This window comes from Mixophyes fleayi, chromosome 6, assembly GCF_038048845.1.
Source record: "Mixophyes fleayi isolate aMixFle1 chromosome 6, aMixFle1.hap1, whole genome shotgun sequence".
NCBI classification, from domain to species: Eukaryota; Metazoa; Chordata; class Amphibia; order Anura; family Limnodynastidae; genus Mixophyes; species Mixophyes fleayi.
The window spans coordinates 217,672,824-217,689,999 of NC_134407.1; the positions used below are offsets into that span (position 1 = coordinate 217,672,824).

Below are 17,176 nucleotides of genomic sequence, written 5' to 3' on the forward strand. Positions count from 1 at the left end.
ATCCATGAATGTTCTCATCTCAAATTCTTTGGTGCTGTAAAAATTAGGAGATGAGCACATTTGCATGTTATACAATAACTGTATTTATGGAAACCCACCACTTTATTGCTGGGTATATTGGTATTACGAACCGGTAGTGGTTTTGGTAGGCTGGGAGCCAAAGTATTATTAAGATTCTAATGTTTTCGGAAAATAAAATCCAGTATTTCAAGAATAGGATCCATCAGGGTCCAGTTCATGGTTAAAGTATTTCTAACACGTCTTTCAGAACAATTGTATCTTCTAACATAGGGAATGAATTCATTGTTAGAATTTTTAACTTTATTATTAAAGTGTTATTTTATTGTTATATTGGTTATTTAGTTTGAAGATCTGACTAATATTAAGGTAGAAAATATAGAGGGAGAAGAAGAGATGTATGTGAGGGGTGATCAACGGTGTAACAATGAGGAAATCCCTACAGATATCAGCACTGGTGAGTAATAAACACTTATTACAGAAAGAGTCACATATTCTCCTTGTTCAGTTACTACAACAATCTCTTATTCTACACCCTCCTCTGTCAGTACAAACTAATGAGTAAAAAGTGCTACCGAGATCTGACCAGTTACCATAGTGATTTTATCACGGATCAATGGGATGAGACCATGTGTGACATACGGATAATTCTCCCTGTGCACTACGACATGTGTCATTATCCAATGTAACATAGTAACATAGTAACATAGTTGATGAGGTTGAAAAAAGACACCAGTCCATCAAGTTCAACCTATTATGGATCTCCTGCGATCCTGCACTTATATTTGTAATTAATCCAGAGTAGGCAACCGCCCATTTGTTTCAATTTTGAAAATCCCCCCAGACTCAATATTGCAATCCAATTTTTACCCTATATCCACTATTATCCTTTATTTTAAATTAACGGTCGTATCCCTGGATACACCTTTCCGCTAAAAATTTGTCTAACCCTTTCTTAAACATATCTATTGAATCTGCCATCACAACCTTCCCTGGCAATGAATTCCATATCTTGACTGCCCTTACTGTAAAGAACCACTTCCTTTGCTGGTTGTGAAATTTCCTCTCCTCTAACCTTAGGGGATGACCACGTGTCCTGTGTATGGTCCTTGGGGTAAAAAGTTCCCATGAAAGCTCTCTGTATTGACCCCTAATGTATTTGTACATAGTAATCATATCTCCCCTTAGACGCCTCTTTTCTAAAGTAAACATGCCTAAACTGGCTAACCTTTCCTCATAACTTAATGACTCCATACCCTTTATCAATTTTGTCGCCCTTCTCTGAACCCTTTCCAGTTCCAAATTATCTTTTTTATAGAGTGGTGCCCAGAACTGTACTGCATATTCAAGATGAGGTCTTACCAATGATTTATACAGTGGCAAAATTACACTGTCTTCCCTTGCATCTATGCCCCTTTTTATGCATGCCAATACTTTGTTTGCCCTTGCAGCTGCTGCTTGACATTGAGCACTATTGCTAAGTCTACTGTCTACGAGCACTCCCAAATCCTTTTCCATTATAGATTCTCCCAAATTAATTCCATTTAATTTATAGATTGCGTTCTTGTTTTTGATCCCTGAATGCATAACCTTACATTTATCTGTGTTAAACCTCATATTCCATTTAGCCGCCCAATCCTCCAGTTTATTTAAGTCTCTCTGTAGAGAAGCTACATCTTGCTCTGATTTTATTACCTTACAGAGTTTAGTGTCATCTGCAAAAATAGAAACTTTACTCTCTAAACCATCACCAAGGTCATTAATAAATATATTAAAAAGGAGTGGTCCCAGCACGGAACCTTGAGGAACTCCACTTAAGACCTTTGACCAATTAGAAAATGTTCCATTTATCACAACTCTCTGTTCCCTATTCTCTAACCAGTTTTCGATCCAAGTACAAATTTTGATTTCTAGACCCAGTTCCCTTATTTTGTAAACCAACCTCTTGTGTGGCACTGTATCAAAGGCCTTTGCAAAATCTAAGTAGACCACATCTACTGTCCTGCCCTGGTCTAAGTTCCCACTAACTTCCTCGTAGAAACTAATTAGATTAGTTTGACATGACCTATCCCTCACAAATCCATGTTGATTCCCACTAATAATTTTATTGCGTACCAAGTAATCCTGAATACTGTCCCTTAAAATACCTTCCAGTAGTTTCCCCACTATTGATGTCAGGCTTACAGGTCTATAATTCTCTGATTGTGATCTCGTCCCCTTTTTAAACAACGGCACCACATCTGCTATTCGCCAATCCCTTGGTACTGAGCCTGATGAGATTGAATCTCTGAAAATTAAGAATAGCGGTCTAGCTATTTCCGAGTTTAATTCCATAAGGACCCTTGGGTGTATGCCATCTGGACCTGGAGCTTTATTTATCTTAATATTCTTCAGTCGCCTTTGGACTTCTTCCTCTGACAACCAAGTATTAATTAATGGCATGGTTTCATTTCCATTTTTATGTATTACTCCTGCCATTTGTTCCTCTCTGGTAAATACTGAAGAAAAGAACGTGTTTAATATCTCTGCTTTTTCCTTAGTATCATTTATCAATTCACCCATCTCACTTCTTAGTGGTCCTATATTATCTTTTTTAATCCTTTTGCCATTTATATACTTAAAAAACTTTTTGGGGTTTGTCTTACTTTCTTTTGCAACGTGCCTTTCATTTTCTAATTTAGCCAATCTAATTTCCTTTTTGCATGTTTTATTACATTCCTTGTACCTATGGAAGGACTCCTCTGACCCTTCAGACTTAAACAATTTAAATGCACGCTTCTTCCTTTGCATTTCTTCCCTTACCTTTTTATTTAGCCACATTGGTTTAGACTTAATTCTTTTACATTTATTTCCTATAGGAATGAACTTATACGTGTATGTTTCCAACAACATTTTAAAGACAGCCCACATTTCTTCCGTATTTTTTCCTTCAAAGGCTTTGTCCCAGTCTATGCTCTTTATAGACTCCTTTAGCATATTAAAATTTGCCTTTTTAAAGTTTAAAGTCCTAGTTGATCCCTTATACTGTTGTTTCTGGAAACTAATTTCAAATGAGACCATATTATGATCACTGTTTCCCAAGTGCTCCTTTACTTGAATATTTGATATTACGTCTACATTGTTTGTTATTACTAGGTCCAGTATAGTCCGGTTCCTAGTTGGTTCCTCAACTAATTGGGACATGTAATGGTCTTTTAGCGTGCTCAGAAACCTATTTCCCCTAGCTGTACCGCAGGTCTCAGTACTCCAATCAATGTCTTCCCTTTGTAATAATACCTGATTATTTGGTTCTTAATATGTGTATGCTAACACGGCAGTACTAAAGCAAAATACCAGGTCTGTCTATACCACATGGAGAACATTGAGTAGTGTAGAGACATGAATAGGACATGCCCACGACTACTCTGCTTCACAGACTCCAGTGTTTGTGTGTGAGGCCAATGTCTGTATGAGCATGGTGGTTGGACAATGTCACTGGCCAGTGAGGCTCCCTGTCCGATGATGCTGGCTTGGGCAATGTGTGTGCTTTGGATATCTTACTTCCTAAAATCTGCATTTTGGGTAGAGTTGATAATGTGGCTGTCGAATGTGCATGTTCCTGTGGCTGAGTCACATTTGCTCTCTGTACATTTATAATTGTAATAAAGTTTTCATAGTTTGCCAATTGAAATTAAACAGTTAACCATCTAGAACTCACTAATAGCATGAACATTTGCTGTTCAATTTTAAAAAATAAATATTTATTTCCATGCATTTATTTTATTTCCAACAGGTAGAAGAAGGATTACCCTGGAGGGTTTTGTCATTTTGTCTTCAGATTTTAAAATAGAAGATAATACTCAAGATTCTGCAGCAGAAAACCCTATTACCCTAAATATACACCCAGAACTTCATAGCACAGATATATCATCTGATCCCTATAATCATGACGAATGCTCTGATAACTTAGATTTTGCTACACATAGTACAGCTTATACAGGGGATAAAATGTTTTCCTGTTCTGAATGTGATAAAACATTTATTCATCAGTCAACTTTTGTTAGACATCAGAGAACTCACACAGGAGAGAAACCATTTCCATGTTCTGAATGTGGGAAATGTTTTACACAGAAATCAGATCTTGTTAAACATCAGAGAATTCACACAGCTGTCAAACCATTTCAATGTTCTGAGTGTGAGGAATGTTTTAGACTGAAATTACAACTTATTCGACATCAAATAAGTCACACAGGTGAGAAACCATTTCCATGTTCTGAGTGTGGGAAATGTTTTGCACAGAAACCAGTTCTTATTAAACATCAGAGAATTCACACAGGTGAGAAGCCATTTTCATGTTCTGAGTGTGGGAAGTGTTTTACACAGAAATCAGTTCTTGTCCAACATCAGAGAACTCACACAGGTGAGAAACCATTTCCATGTTCTGAGTGTGGGAAATGTTTTAGACAGAAATCAGTTCTTGTTGAACACCAGAGAAATCACACAGGTGAGAAGCCATTTTCATGCTCTGAGTGTGGGAAATGTTTTACAAAGAAATCAGGATTTGTTAAACATCGGAGAATTCACACAGGTGAGAAGCCATTTCCATGTTCTGAGTGTGGGAAATGTTTTACAGATAAATCAGCGCTTGCTGAACACAAGAGAATTCACACAGGTGAGAAGCCATTTACATGTTCTGAATGTGGCAAAAGATTTACCCAGAAATCAACTCTCGTTGCACATCAGAAACTTCACACAAGAGAAAAGCGATTTATATGAGCTGATAAATATGAAATAGGATTGTGGCAATACTCGAAATAAAAGAGAATTAGGCATAAATACATGTGCAGAGAACTCATTCACATGTCATTAGTTGGCACAGTGTTTGTATTCATGAAGATGTGTCTGACCCACCAACAGTGACATTTGTTATACTGCTACCTTAAGTATAAAGTATTTCCCCCACCTCATAGATTTTCAGCTTAATTAGGTAGGGTCATTTTTATGTTCTGTTTTATGTGATTGTATGTTAAATGTTGTATGTTTATGTTTATGATAAACTGGTATTTGTGAAGGAAATTATCATCATCATTTATTTATATAGCGCCACTAATTCCGCAGCCCTATACAGAGAACTCATTCACATCAGTCCCTGCCCCATTGGAGCTTACAGTCTAAATGTAATAATTCCTTCACAAACAAATACCAACTTTTCATAACACATTCCTTCTCTCCTCTATATTTTTCTTTTGTCTTTTCCTTTTTATTGGGTATAATACAGAAAATAATTCTAAAAACATAATATATACAAATCAATCTTATATTAAATATATTTTGCAGTTCGATCTTTGGTGTTCTTCCACTTCTCTTCTGCTATGACAGATTTATCCTCCTAGGACCTTTTGTAATTCACATTCAGAGCTCCATTTAACTCTTGAAGGGCTGGCTATTAAGACCTACTTCCTCGCAGTGTTATGTGAAAACCCCATCAGTGTTACTTTGCTTTACATACTCGTACCCGCTGGTCTGTTTCCCAATATCTTGCTGAAATAAAAATGCCTTTATTGTTTTTTTCTTGCCTATTCTCTCTGACTTGTGCGCCTATATGCTACACAGCATTGTCTGCCTATATGATAGTGTCACTATGAAGCAGTCAGATACATGAGAAGGGCAGGTATACCTAACACACTGGTAACATACACAGATGGAATGCCAATGTATTAATGTATATATTTATTCTGGGATAAAGGTAACATATATTCCTCATATATTTCAGGGACCTGACTGAGGGATTCTGGGACTGTCACGTTGACATCACTCTTATCTCTTTCAGTGAAACAGGGACCTGACTGCAGACAAAACTATGTAACCGATCAATGCGAATCAGCAGAGTGGAAACATTTAGATTTTATGTAGACGCGGGGACCGAAATTATCTCTCCAGTTCTGAAATTAAAATGGACAGTTCAGGTATTTGTAACTGATTTCAAGTGAAGCAAGTAGCACCAAATACACTCTGGCCATTTTATTAGGTCACCTTTCTAGTACTGGGTAGGACCCCACCCCCTTCCTTTGCCACCAGAACTACCTGAATTCTTCATGGTATGGATTCAACAAGGTGCTGGATACATTAGGGGGTACTGTCACACATAGGGATCGTAGCACTTACCTTATCCGCCGCTGTCATATCACGGCTACTTGGGTCCCTTATGGTCGTCTGCAGCATATCCGTCCTATACACCTCCGTTTGTAAACAAACACATACTGTTTGTTCTGCTGCATGGGCGTGGCCATCTTGGATGCAGTCAGGTGATCTTTCTAGACCAAACAGATGCAATAGCTGTGATCACATGAACTGTACAGCCACTAGTTGTTTTATGACACACTATTTAAACCTGCTGCTGTGATCTGTTCATTGCCAGAACAACACACTTCTCTCCAGAGGATAGTTTTTGACTCCTGTGTTTCTGCCAGCATTTCCAAGTACTCTGTTCCTGCCAGCATTTCCAAGTGCTCTGTTCCTGTCAGCATTTCCAAGTGCTCTGTTCCTGCCAGCATTTCCAAGTGCTCTGTTCCTGCCAGCATTTCCAAGTGCTCTGTCCTGTCAGCATTACCAGGTGCTCTGTTCCTGTCAGCATTACCAAGTGCTCTGTTCCTGTCAGCATTTCCAAGTGCTCTGTTTCTGCCAGCATTACCACGTGCTCTGTTCCTGTCAGCATTTCCAGACTGCTCATTCCCCTGCTATATTCTACATTCATCAAGAACATGAGCAGGAAGATCATCCAGGCTGCTATTATTATTATTATTATCGTTTATTTGTTAGGCGCCACAAGGTTTCCGCAGCGCCGAACATGGTACAAACAGTAGACTATACAGGGTAAAACAGTACAGGACAATAAACACAAAGTACCAGTACTTCAGAAACTCCAAGCAGGCAGATACAGTAGAGACGGAGCAGAAGAACAGGTATGGAGACAGGAGGGAAGAGGGCCCTGCTCATTCGAGCTTACATCCTAAGGGAGGGTAAACAAAGTCAGGCACAAAAGGGAGCCTGTGAAGCAACGGGGAGAGAGGAAAGGAGCCAGGGGAGAAACAGAAGGGTGAGTGGTTAAGTGGATGGTTGGTAGGCCTTAAGGAACAGGTGAGTTTTAAGTGCCCGCTTGAAGGAGCACAGATTGGGTGAGAGACGAATGGAGCGAGGGAGGTCGTTCCAGTGAAGGGGTGCAGCACGGGAGAAGTCTTGGATTCTAGAGTGGGAAGAGGTGATCAGAGTGGAGGAGAGGCGGCGATCATTGGCCGAGCGCAGGGAGCGGGCAGGAGTGTGAATGGAGAGGAGGCTAGAGATGTAAGGGGCAGTAGACTGAGAGAGAGCCTTGTAAGTGGTGGTGAGGAGTTTGAAAAGGATTCTGTAGGGGAAGGGGAGCCAGTGTAAGGAAAGACAGAGAGGGGAGGCAGAGGAGGAGCGGCGTGAGAGGAAGATGAGTCTTGCAGCCGCATTGAGTATAGAGCGGAGGGGGGAGAGACGGGAGTGGGGGAGGCCAGTAAGGAGGAGGTTGCAGTAGTCGAGACGGGAGATGATGAGGGCATGGATGATAGTTTTGGTGGCATCTTGAGAGAGGAAGGGACGGATGCGGGCAATGTTACGGAGTTGGAAGCGACAGGCTTGGGCAAGGGATTGAATGTGGGGGGCAAAAGAGAGAGAGGAGTCGAGAGTGACACCTAGGCAGCGGAGTTGGGTGATAGAGGAGATAGTGGAGTTGTTAACAACGATAGAGAGGTCATGGTGAGAAGGGAGCCTGGGTGGGGGAAAGACAATGAGTTCGGTTTTGGAGATGTTAATTTTAAGAAAGCGAGAGGACATCCAGGATGAGATGGCTGAGAGGCAGTCAGTTACACGAGAGAGGAGGGAGGAGGAAAGATCAGGAGAAGAGATGTAGAGTTGAATATCATCAGCATATAGGTGATACTGAAGACCGAAAGAGGAGATGAGAGCCCCAAGGGAGGAAGTATAGAGCGAAAAGAGTAAAGGGCCAAGAACAGAGCCCTGAGGGACTCCAACAGGGAGAGGGGAGGTGGTGGAGGAAGAACCAGACGTGGATACGGAGAAGGAGCGATTAGCAAGGTATGAGGTGAACCAGGCATGGACAGAGCCAGAGAGGCCGAGTGAAAGAAGAGTTTGCAGTAGGAGGGGATGGTCCACGGTGTCGAAGGCTGCGGAGAGGTCAAGGAGGATGAGTATGGAGTAGTGACCCTTGGATTTGGCTGATAGGAGATCATCGGTAACTTTAGCCAGGGCTGTTTCAGTGGAGTGGAGGGGGCGGTAGCCGGATTGGAGAGGGTCAAGGAGGGAGTTGTCAGAGAGGTGTCTGGTGAGGCGGCTGCAGACAATCCGCTCAAGTAATTTGGAGGCATATGGGAGAAGAGAGATAGGGCGGTAGTTAGCAAGAGAGGTGGGGTCAAGATTGGGTTTCTTAAGGATAGGGGAGATAAGAGCATGTTTGAATGAGGATGGGACAACGCCAGAGGAGAGTGATAGGTTGAAGAGGTGTGCGAGGTAGGAGCAGGCAGTAGGAGAGAGAGAGCGAAGGAGGTGGGAGGGGATGGGATCAAGAGGACAGGTAGAGGGTGGAGAGGAAAGAATAAGGGAGCGAACTTCTTCACCTGATGTGGGGATGAAGGAGGACCACAGCTGGTTAATGGCGGGAGGTGAAGCGGTGATGGGGGGAGAGTGGTGGGAGGAGGAGATGTTGCGTCTGATGGCTTCAATTTTGGAGGAGAAAAAGGAGGCGAAGTCAGACGCAGAGAGGGAAGGCGGGACAGTGGGAGGGGGGGGGGGAGAGGAGGGAGTTGAATGTGGCAAAGAGGCGGCGGGGGTTGGAGGACTGAGAAGAGATGAGCGACTTGAAGAAGGATTGTTTAGCGAGGGACAGGGCAGAGCAGAAAGAGGAGAGGATGAATTTGAAGTGAAGGAAGTCAGCCAGGGAACGAGATTTCCTCCAGAGGCGTTCAGCTGTACGAGAGCACTTTTGGAGGGAGCGGGTGAGTTTGGAGTGCCAGGGTTGGGGAGTAAGGCGACGACGGCGGATAGAAGAGGCCGGGGCGACGGTGTCCAGGGCAGTAGTGAGGGATTGGTTGTAGAGAGAGGACGCCTGATCTGGGCAGGCCAGAGAGGGAAGGGGTGATAGGAGAGTTTCAAGAGAGGCAGAGAAGGAGATGGGGTCAATAGCGTCAAGGTTGCGCCTGGTGAGGGTGGCTTTAGGCGAGGTGGGAGAAGGGGAGGAGGACAGAGAGAAGGAGAGGAGATGGTGGTCAGAGAGTGGGAAGGGAGAGTTGGAGAACTCAGAGAGATCACAGAGGTAAGAGAAGACAAGGTCGAGGGAGTGACCAAGACAGTGGGTAGGGGAGGAGGTCCACTGAGTGAGGCCAAGGGAGGAGGAAAGAGTGAGAAGTTTTATGGTGGCAGGGTCAGTACAGTTGTCAACAGGGATGTTGAAGTCACCCAGTATAATGGAGGGCAGGTCAGAGGAAAGATAGTGGGGGAGCCAGGCGGCGAAGTTGTCGAGAAAAAGAGAGGTAGGGCCAGGGGGACGGTAGATGACGGAGACACGGAGGTGGATGGGGGAGAAGAGCCGAATGGAGTGGACTTCAAAGGAGGAGAAGGAGAGGGAAGGTAGAGTAGGTATGACCCGAAAAGTGCAGTTAGGGGATAGGAGGAGGCCCACTCCCCCTCCTGGACGCTCGTCTGGTCTGGTGGAGTGGGTGAAAGAGAGGCCCCCATAGGAGAGAGCGGCAGGAGAGGCAGTATCAGAAGAAGTGAGCCAGGTTTCAGTTATGGCAAGAAGATTAAGAGAGTTAGAGATGAAGAGGTCGTGAATGGAGGACAGTTTGTTACAGACAGACCTAGAGTTCCAGAGGGCACACGAAAAAGGTAGGGACGAAGAAGAGGAGATATGGATGAGATTGTCAGGGTTGATGGAGCGAGGGGGGGGGTGAGAGATAGGATAGAGAGATATGGGCCCTTGGCGGGGGCTGGGGGAGAGGATGGGTATAGGAAAGGAGCGAGGCGGCATGATGACAGACAGGGGAATAAGAGAACGGCTGGAGGAAGCGGGGAGGAGAGGGGGAGAAGTACAGAGAGGAGGGCAGCGGTAGGGAGTCCGAAGTGGAACAGATCAAATTAGAAGCGGAGACAAAGCAGTGAAACCAATGAAAGCAATGTGGACAATGTAAAAGGAGAAGAGCAGTGGCAGAGCAATAACAATGTGAAGTGGAGGAGAATGAAATCACGATCAAGCGGTGTAGTCAATGTAAAGTGGGGAACAAAAATAAAGGTGGAATAAATAAAATAAATAGATAACTTAAATAGATAGGCGGTGGGGTGAAATGAATGAGATATAATAATGATCACGATTTAAGCAGTGACGACAATGTACAGTGGGGAACAGTAGAATGAAGGTGAAATAATTAAAATAAATAGAATAAATAGATTAACTTAAGTAGATTGAAGTCACGATCTAAGCGGTGTAGACAATGTACTGTGGGGAACAATAAAATAAGGTGGAGTAAATAAAATAAATGGATTAGCTTAAATAGATTGGTGGTGTGGTGAGCAATGAGGACAATGTACAGTGGGGAACAATAAAATAAAGGTGGAATAAATAAAATAAATGGATAGGTGGTATGGTGAAATGAATGAAAAAAAAACACAGTGAAATGAATGAAAATACAATCTAAGCAATGGAGAGTGGGTAATACTAAAATGAAAAGTGGGAAAAATAGATAAAAATTAAATTAAATAAATGGATTGGTGGTATGATCAGATGAAACACAACAAAAGGCAGTGAGGGCTACAGAGTGCAGGTACCGGGAGAGTTTGGGAGAGTTCCAGGTAATCACAGGAGCAGGAGTAGTTTGTGGGGACCAGCGTTCAGGAGCAGGAGGGTCCAGGGTTGTCAGAGATCCTGAGGGACAGGCCAACGGACCAGAGTTCAGATGGATGAACAGCCGGAGCAGTGAGGACGCCTCAGGAATCGGAGTAGCTGGAGGTCATGGGAGACAGCACTGGAAGGGAAACCGCAGGACTGGAGGAGAACAGCAGCGTCAGGACTGGAGGGCAGGAAGAGGCCACTGGAACAGAGCAACAGGAGACCACAGGATTGGCAGCCAGAGAGATGGTTACAGAGTGGCATCAGAAGGCACCGGACAGGAGGATCCGCAGCAAGAGAGCTGGTAACAGAGCAGCAGGAGCCAGGGACCGCAGGCAGGAGGATCAGCGACCAGAGGACTTGAAGGGGATCAGCAGCACCTGGAGGCTGGAAGCGGCGTCGTGGAGGTCCAGAAGACTGCAGGAGTCATCACCCGGTGAGGAGATCCGCGGCACGTGGAGGCTGGAAGCGGCGTCCAGAAGACTGCAGGACCCGGTGAGTAGAACAGATACGGAGCAGGAATGGTGGGTGCAGGAAGGCAGCAGGTTGCAGGCGGGCCAGTAGACAGCAGTAGACAGCAGTTAGCTGAGCGGAGGAGTCCGGAGTGGCCGGGGAGTGAGGCCGAAGCCACGGCCCAGAGTGGAGACGTCACCAGGAATCGGCATCAGGCTAGGTTCTGTTTCAGTCCTGCTCCAGCTAGTCTCAAGGGCCCGAATCGGATCAAGAAATACAGACGACCGTGACACCTACCTAATTGAGGTTACAATCTAAAAGGTGGGTCAAACAGTTTATACATAAATTAGCAGAATAACAATTGTGACTGTTGGTGGTGATACAATCACTGTGCTCATTCTTGGCTACAGGCTGTTGGGAGAATAGTTACTGTGCTAGTTCCTGGCTCTGGGCAGTTAGGAGGATAGTTACTGTGCTAGTTCCTGGCTCTGGGCTGTTGGAGGATAGTTACTGTGCTAGTTCCTGGCTCTGGGCTGTTGGAGGATAGTTACTGTGCTAGTTCCTGGCTCTGGGCAGTTAGGAGGATAGTTACTGTGCTAGTTCCTGGCTCTGGGCAGTTAGGAGGATAGTTACTGTGCTAGTTCCTGGCTCTGGGCTGTTGGAGGATAGTTACTGTGCTAGTTCCTGGCTCTGGGCAGTTGGGAGGATAGTTACTGTGCTAGTTCCTGGCTCTGGGCAGTTGGGAGGATAGTTACTGTGCTAGTTCCTGGCTCTGGGCAGTTGATAACCACATACAGCCGGATCCCAGCAGTTGATAATAACAGACACAATGCTTGTTCCAGGATCCAGACAGTTGGTAATCACTGACACTGAGTTAGTTACTGGCTCTGGGCAGTTAGTAACTGTGAACGGATGGACTTACGTCGCCACCTGGTCTGTTGCGGGAAGAAGGATGAAGGGATGTTCTTCCTACACAGTTTATCTGGGTTTCTTTCTCACCGTCAGTAACCGACTGTTACTGACCACTCCTACTGGTGTCACCTTGCCAGACACCCAACGACTGAGAATGCCAACTGCGCAATAGTTGTTGGAGAACCTGGCTGCCACCACTAGGCTCCTGTGCAGTGCCTAGAACCGCTTAATTCTGGGGTAGTTGTTATAGCTTCTACAGCTCCTCTTTGCTGTGGGCTGGCTGGTACCTCCTGACCTCTTACTATGTACCAGGACTGCTGGGTAGCAAGCAGAGCGTTGACCCAGAGGCACTGGGTTCAACACAGGACGGGGAACAGATTAGAGTGTAAGCTCTTATCTGTTGGTCACTGAATACAGCAGGCAATAGGCATCAGGCAGAATCATCAAGTAGTGATGTTTAACTTTTTCAAGGACTTTTGTACTTGTTATAAAATCTATTTCTCTAAACACAGTTGGGGGACACTGCTGACCATGAGGTATAGAGGGCGCTGTGGAGTAAAGGCAATACAAACTTGTCTAACCTGCTCCCTACACTCTATGCCCCCACTCTGGCCAGAAACAATCAGTTTATTTACTAACCAAGCTGCTAGAGAGGGTGAAACACAACCAACGGAACACTCAACAGAACTGTCAAGACAACAAGGGTGGGAGCGCATCTGTGTTTAGAGAAATAGATTTTACGGTAAATACAAATATCTTCTTTTCTCTAGCACTCAGTTGGGGGACACTGCTGACCATGGGGATGTTCCAAAGATGCCCTCTTGGATGGGAATGTTCAGAGCGAGCCGCACCTAACATTTTACGGCCAAAACTCGCATGCTTAAAAGCAAACACATGGAATCGGTACAATTTGATGAACGTATGGACGGAAGACCAGGTAGCTGCCTGACACACCTGCTCAAGCGAGGCCCTGTGCCTTCCACCCAAGCAGCACTAACCGACCTAGTGGAATAGGCAGTAAGACCAATTTCAACCAGGGAATCCTCATACGCGTGACGAATGGTAGCCGTGATCCACCTAGCAATCATCTGTTTAGCGCTTCCGAACATCATAACACCAGGAGGCTGTCAGTCTTCCTTACCGCCACAGACCGATCCAAATAGATCCGCAAAGCGTGGACCACATCCAGGAGCAAGAGATCCCTGACCAGTAGACTGAAGATCTCTAGACAAAGCAGGAATAACAATATCCTGATTAATGTGGAACTTTGATACCATTATAGGCTGCAAAGATGGTACGGTACGGAGTACCGCCCTATCATCATGAAAAGAAAGTAAAAGGGGAGCGACAGGAAAGACCCGCCAGTTCTGAAACTTGCCTGGCTGAAGCAATGGCCAACAGAAAAACTACCTTCCAAGTGAGAAACTTCAGAGAAATAGACTCCCAACAGTTCAAAGGGAGACCTTGAGGACCAAATTTAGGTCCTATGGCTCCACCAGAGGAACAAAGGGTGGCTGCACATGGAGAACCATCTGCAAAAAGGTTTGCACATCAGGTAACAGAGCCAAACGTCTCTGGAAATAAACCGACAATGCCGATATCTAAACTTTGAGCAAAGCCAAATGCAAATCCTTATCCTGACCATCCTGAAGGAAGGCCAACAAACTAGCCAACCTAAAAGAAAAAGTGAGAACCTTTCTCTCCTCACACCAGCCAATGCAAGATTTCCAGATTCTGTGATAATTACTGGAAGAAGATGGTTTCCTGTCTTTGATCATAGTACGGATTACCTTATTAGACAAGCCCTTGTTCCTTAGAATCACGGTCTTAACTTCCAGGCCGTCAAAGCCATCCCTGGCAGATCTAGGTGAAAGATGGACCCTAACTGAGCAGATATTCTGGGAGAGGAAGACGCCACGGCGGATTCACTGCCATGCTGATAAGATCTGTCTAACAGGACCTCCGAGGCCAATCGGGAGCCAATAGAATCACTGGAACCTTTTCTCTCCTTCCAATGTTTTTAGAACCCTCGGTAACATTTAATTGGAGGAAAGGCATACACCAGTCAGGGTGTCCACCAAAAATACCTGAGGATCCTAGGTCCTGGAAGAAAACTTGCTCACCTTGTAGTTGAAACCTAGAGGCCATAAATGTCTATCTCTGGCTGACCCCACCTGTGAACTAACATCATGAATACCTTCGGATGGAAGGACCACTCCCCCGGATGAATGACATACCAACTCAAGTAGTCCGCCTCCCAATTGTTACAGCTGAAACGACCGGAGCATACTTTTCTGCCCATTTCATGACTTTGGCCACCTCTTTCATCGCCAGAGATCTTCTGGCACTTCCTTGATGGTTGCTGTAGGCCACCGCTGTGGCATTTTCTGACTGTACGTATGGGTCTGAGCCGCAGAAGGTACTGGGCCTCCAGGCACTGAAAATGGCCCTCAACTCTGGAACGATTATGGGTAACAGAGACTCCTCTCGTGTCCAGGTGCCCTGTAGTCGGAGATTGAGAGTGACCGCATCCCAGCCCGAGAGGCTGCCATCTATTGCCACCACTGTCCAATCCCACATTAAACAGGGGCACCCCTGACTCAAGTGCTCCGACCAGAGCCACCACAAGTGAGACTTGCGACTCTCTGCCGACAGTTGAAGGAACTAGCTGTCCAAGCAAGTATTTCATCCTGACCACTTTGCCAAGATCTCCAGCTGAAATTTTTAAGAACGGAACCTAGCAAACGGGACCACTTCGAAACATGACACGATGCGACCCATCAGTTTTATGTATAGCAGAATTGAGACACGTGTCAGAGACAGCACTTTCTTCACCTGGAGTTGAAGAATCCAAATTTTGTCTGAAGGTAAAAATACTTTCTAGACCCTGGTGTCGAATAATAAGCCCAGAAACTGGATTTCTTGAGATTGATAATCCAACCATGCGGCTTAAGGAACCTCCATGTCAACTGCAGATGAGATTTCATCCGATCCACTGAATTCACTTTGATCAAGAGGTCATCCAGGTAGGGAATGATCACTACTCCTCTCACCCGTAAGTGTGCATCCATGACTGCCATTACCATTGTAAAACACCCAAGGCGATGTTGCCAACCCAAAGAGAAGAGCTTGGAACTGGTAATGCTCCTGAGCCACCGCAAAACTCAGCAGGCTGTGATGACCTTTCCAGATGGGTATATGTAGGTATGGATCCTTGGTATCCAAGGAGGCTAGAAATTTGTCCTTTTCCATAGAGATTATAACTGAACATATGGACTCCATCCGAAACCCTGGGACTCTCAAATGGGTGTTGAGGGTTTTCAAATTTAGAATGGACCAAAAAGACTGATCTGGATTTTGAACTAGAAGAAGGTGAAAGTAATAACCCAGACCCATTTCTGTCTGTGGAACTGTAACCACCACTACTGACTCCACTAGCAACAGGACAGCCTATTGTAAGGCCACCCGTCTGATTGAATCCTTGGGAACAGGAGTGTTCAGAGAATGCCCTGAAGGCAGTCCTGATAAATCTAGGATGTAACCCCTGGAAACAACCCCTCTTACCCATGAAAAATTGGAAGAGAATGGGGTGGAAGGATTAATATGTAACTTCATTTGCGAAAGTATTCAATTTATTTTGAATAATAATTACTTCCATTTTAAAGGTTATTTTTATTTACAGAAGATAGGAACTGCCATGAGAAGGACACGGCATATCCTGTTTGTAACAGCGTCTCACCATACAGAGGTTTCTCAATCGTCCAGCTGTCTGTGCCCGGGATATTACATCTACACGCTGGCTTTTACCTTCCATCTGGTATGAGTAAAATAGCTGTTCGATATCAGGATTCTCTATATAATCTGTTTTAAATTTGTTTTTATTGTTTCTATTTTATATATTTTTATGAATAAAACTCTTAAGGTAATACACTAAATGTTACTCTCCCCTGTCTTTTATATTTTGATCGGGTAACGAATTATCGTGAGAGTTGTAAGTGAAAAGAAGTTTTACCGGAGAAACGGATGTACTTGCTAATATAAATGTAAGTTCAGCAATAGTCCGTATAATTTCATTATTAAGATCTCTCCTTGCACGCGTGGTGGTGTTATTATGATATTATAAATGAACACTATATATCTAGTGGTATTCCTGGGTGTGTTAAATCTGTGATTGGGGATTCATTCACTAACCCAGTGTTTTTTCCACTTTTTTGTTTTAAATCTTTTATCACCACCGCTTGGAGATACCATAAGAACCACAAGGAATTACTTGATAGCAGCGTGTTGTATCAACACATCACTGTTACACTGCCCTGGCAGTAATATGTAATATTTTTACCAGGGCAGTGTAACAGTGATGTGTTTGCCAAACACAGGAGAGTTTGCTAAACTCGTCAGTGTTTACATCGCTCAAAATCGCCAGAGATGACCAGCGATTTTGAACATGAGTCTAAAAATCGCAGCTGTAAGCTGTAATACAGTAAATACAGCTTACGCAAGTAGCGCATGCGCAATGCGCTACGTTAATTGCGAAAGCGCTAAATACAGTTTTGCCGATTTGCCACGATTTCAACACGCTGGCAAACTCGCAGTTTGATACATTTACCCCCAGATGTCAGAGAATTTTTCAAGAAGTGGTTCAGGAGCGAAAGTAGAGCAGGTAGAGGTGAGTAACCCCATATACATTAAAGAAGGGTGAGTTGGAGGAAGCCTCATGATAAAAATTATCTTGGGCGAATTCTGCCCAAGGCAAAAGATCCACCCAAATGTCTTGACTCGCTGAAATATACATTCTTAGGTATTTTTTGAGGTCCTGATTCACATTCAAAAGTTTTACACCAACGCTCTTACACAGGGCTCACCAAAATTTGGATGTGATTAAATTTCCAGAAA

At 44.3% G+C, this 17,176-nt stretch overlaps 1 protein-coding gene across 1 annotated transcript in view; it reads left to right on the forward strand.

The window, feature by feature from the left end:
• Positions 1-17,176, forward strand: part of LOC142095489 (uncharacterized) — a 120,896-nt gene that overhangs the window by 12,885 nt on the left and 90,835 nt on the right. The window contains exons 7-10 of the mRNA XM_075178434.1: positions 364-475; positions 3,791-4,767; positions 11,033-11,413; positions 13,566-13,700. Coding sequence (XP_075034535.1) covers positions 364-475; positions 3,791-4,767; positions 11,033-11,413; positions 13,566-13,700 — 1,605 coding nt within the window. The remainder of the gene's footprint in view (positions 1-363; positions 476-3,790; positions 4,768-11,032; positions 11,414-13,565; positions 13,701-17,176) is intronic.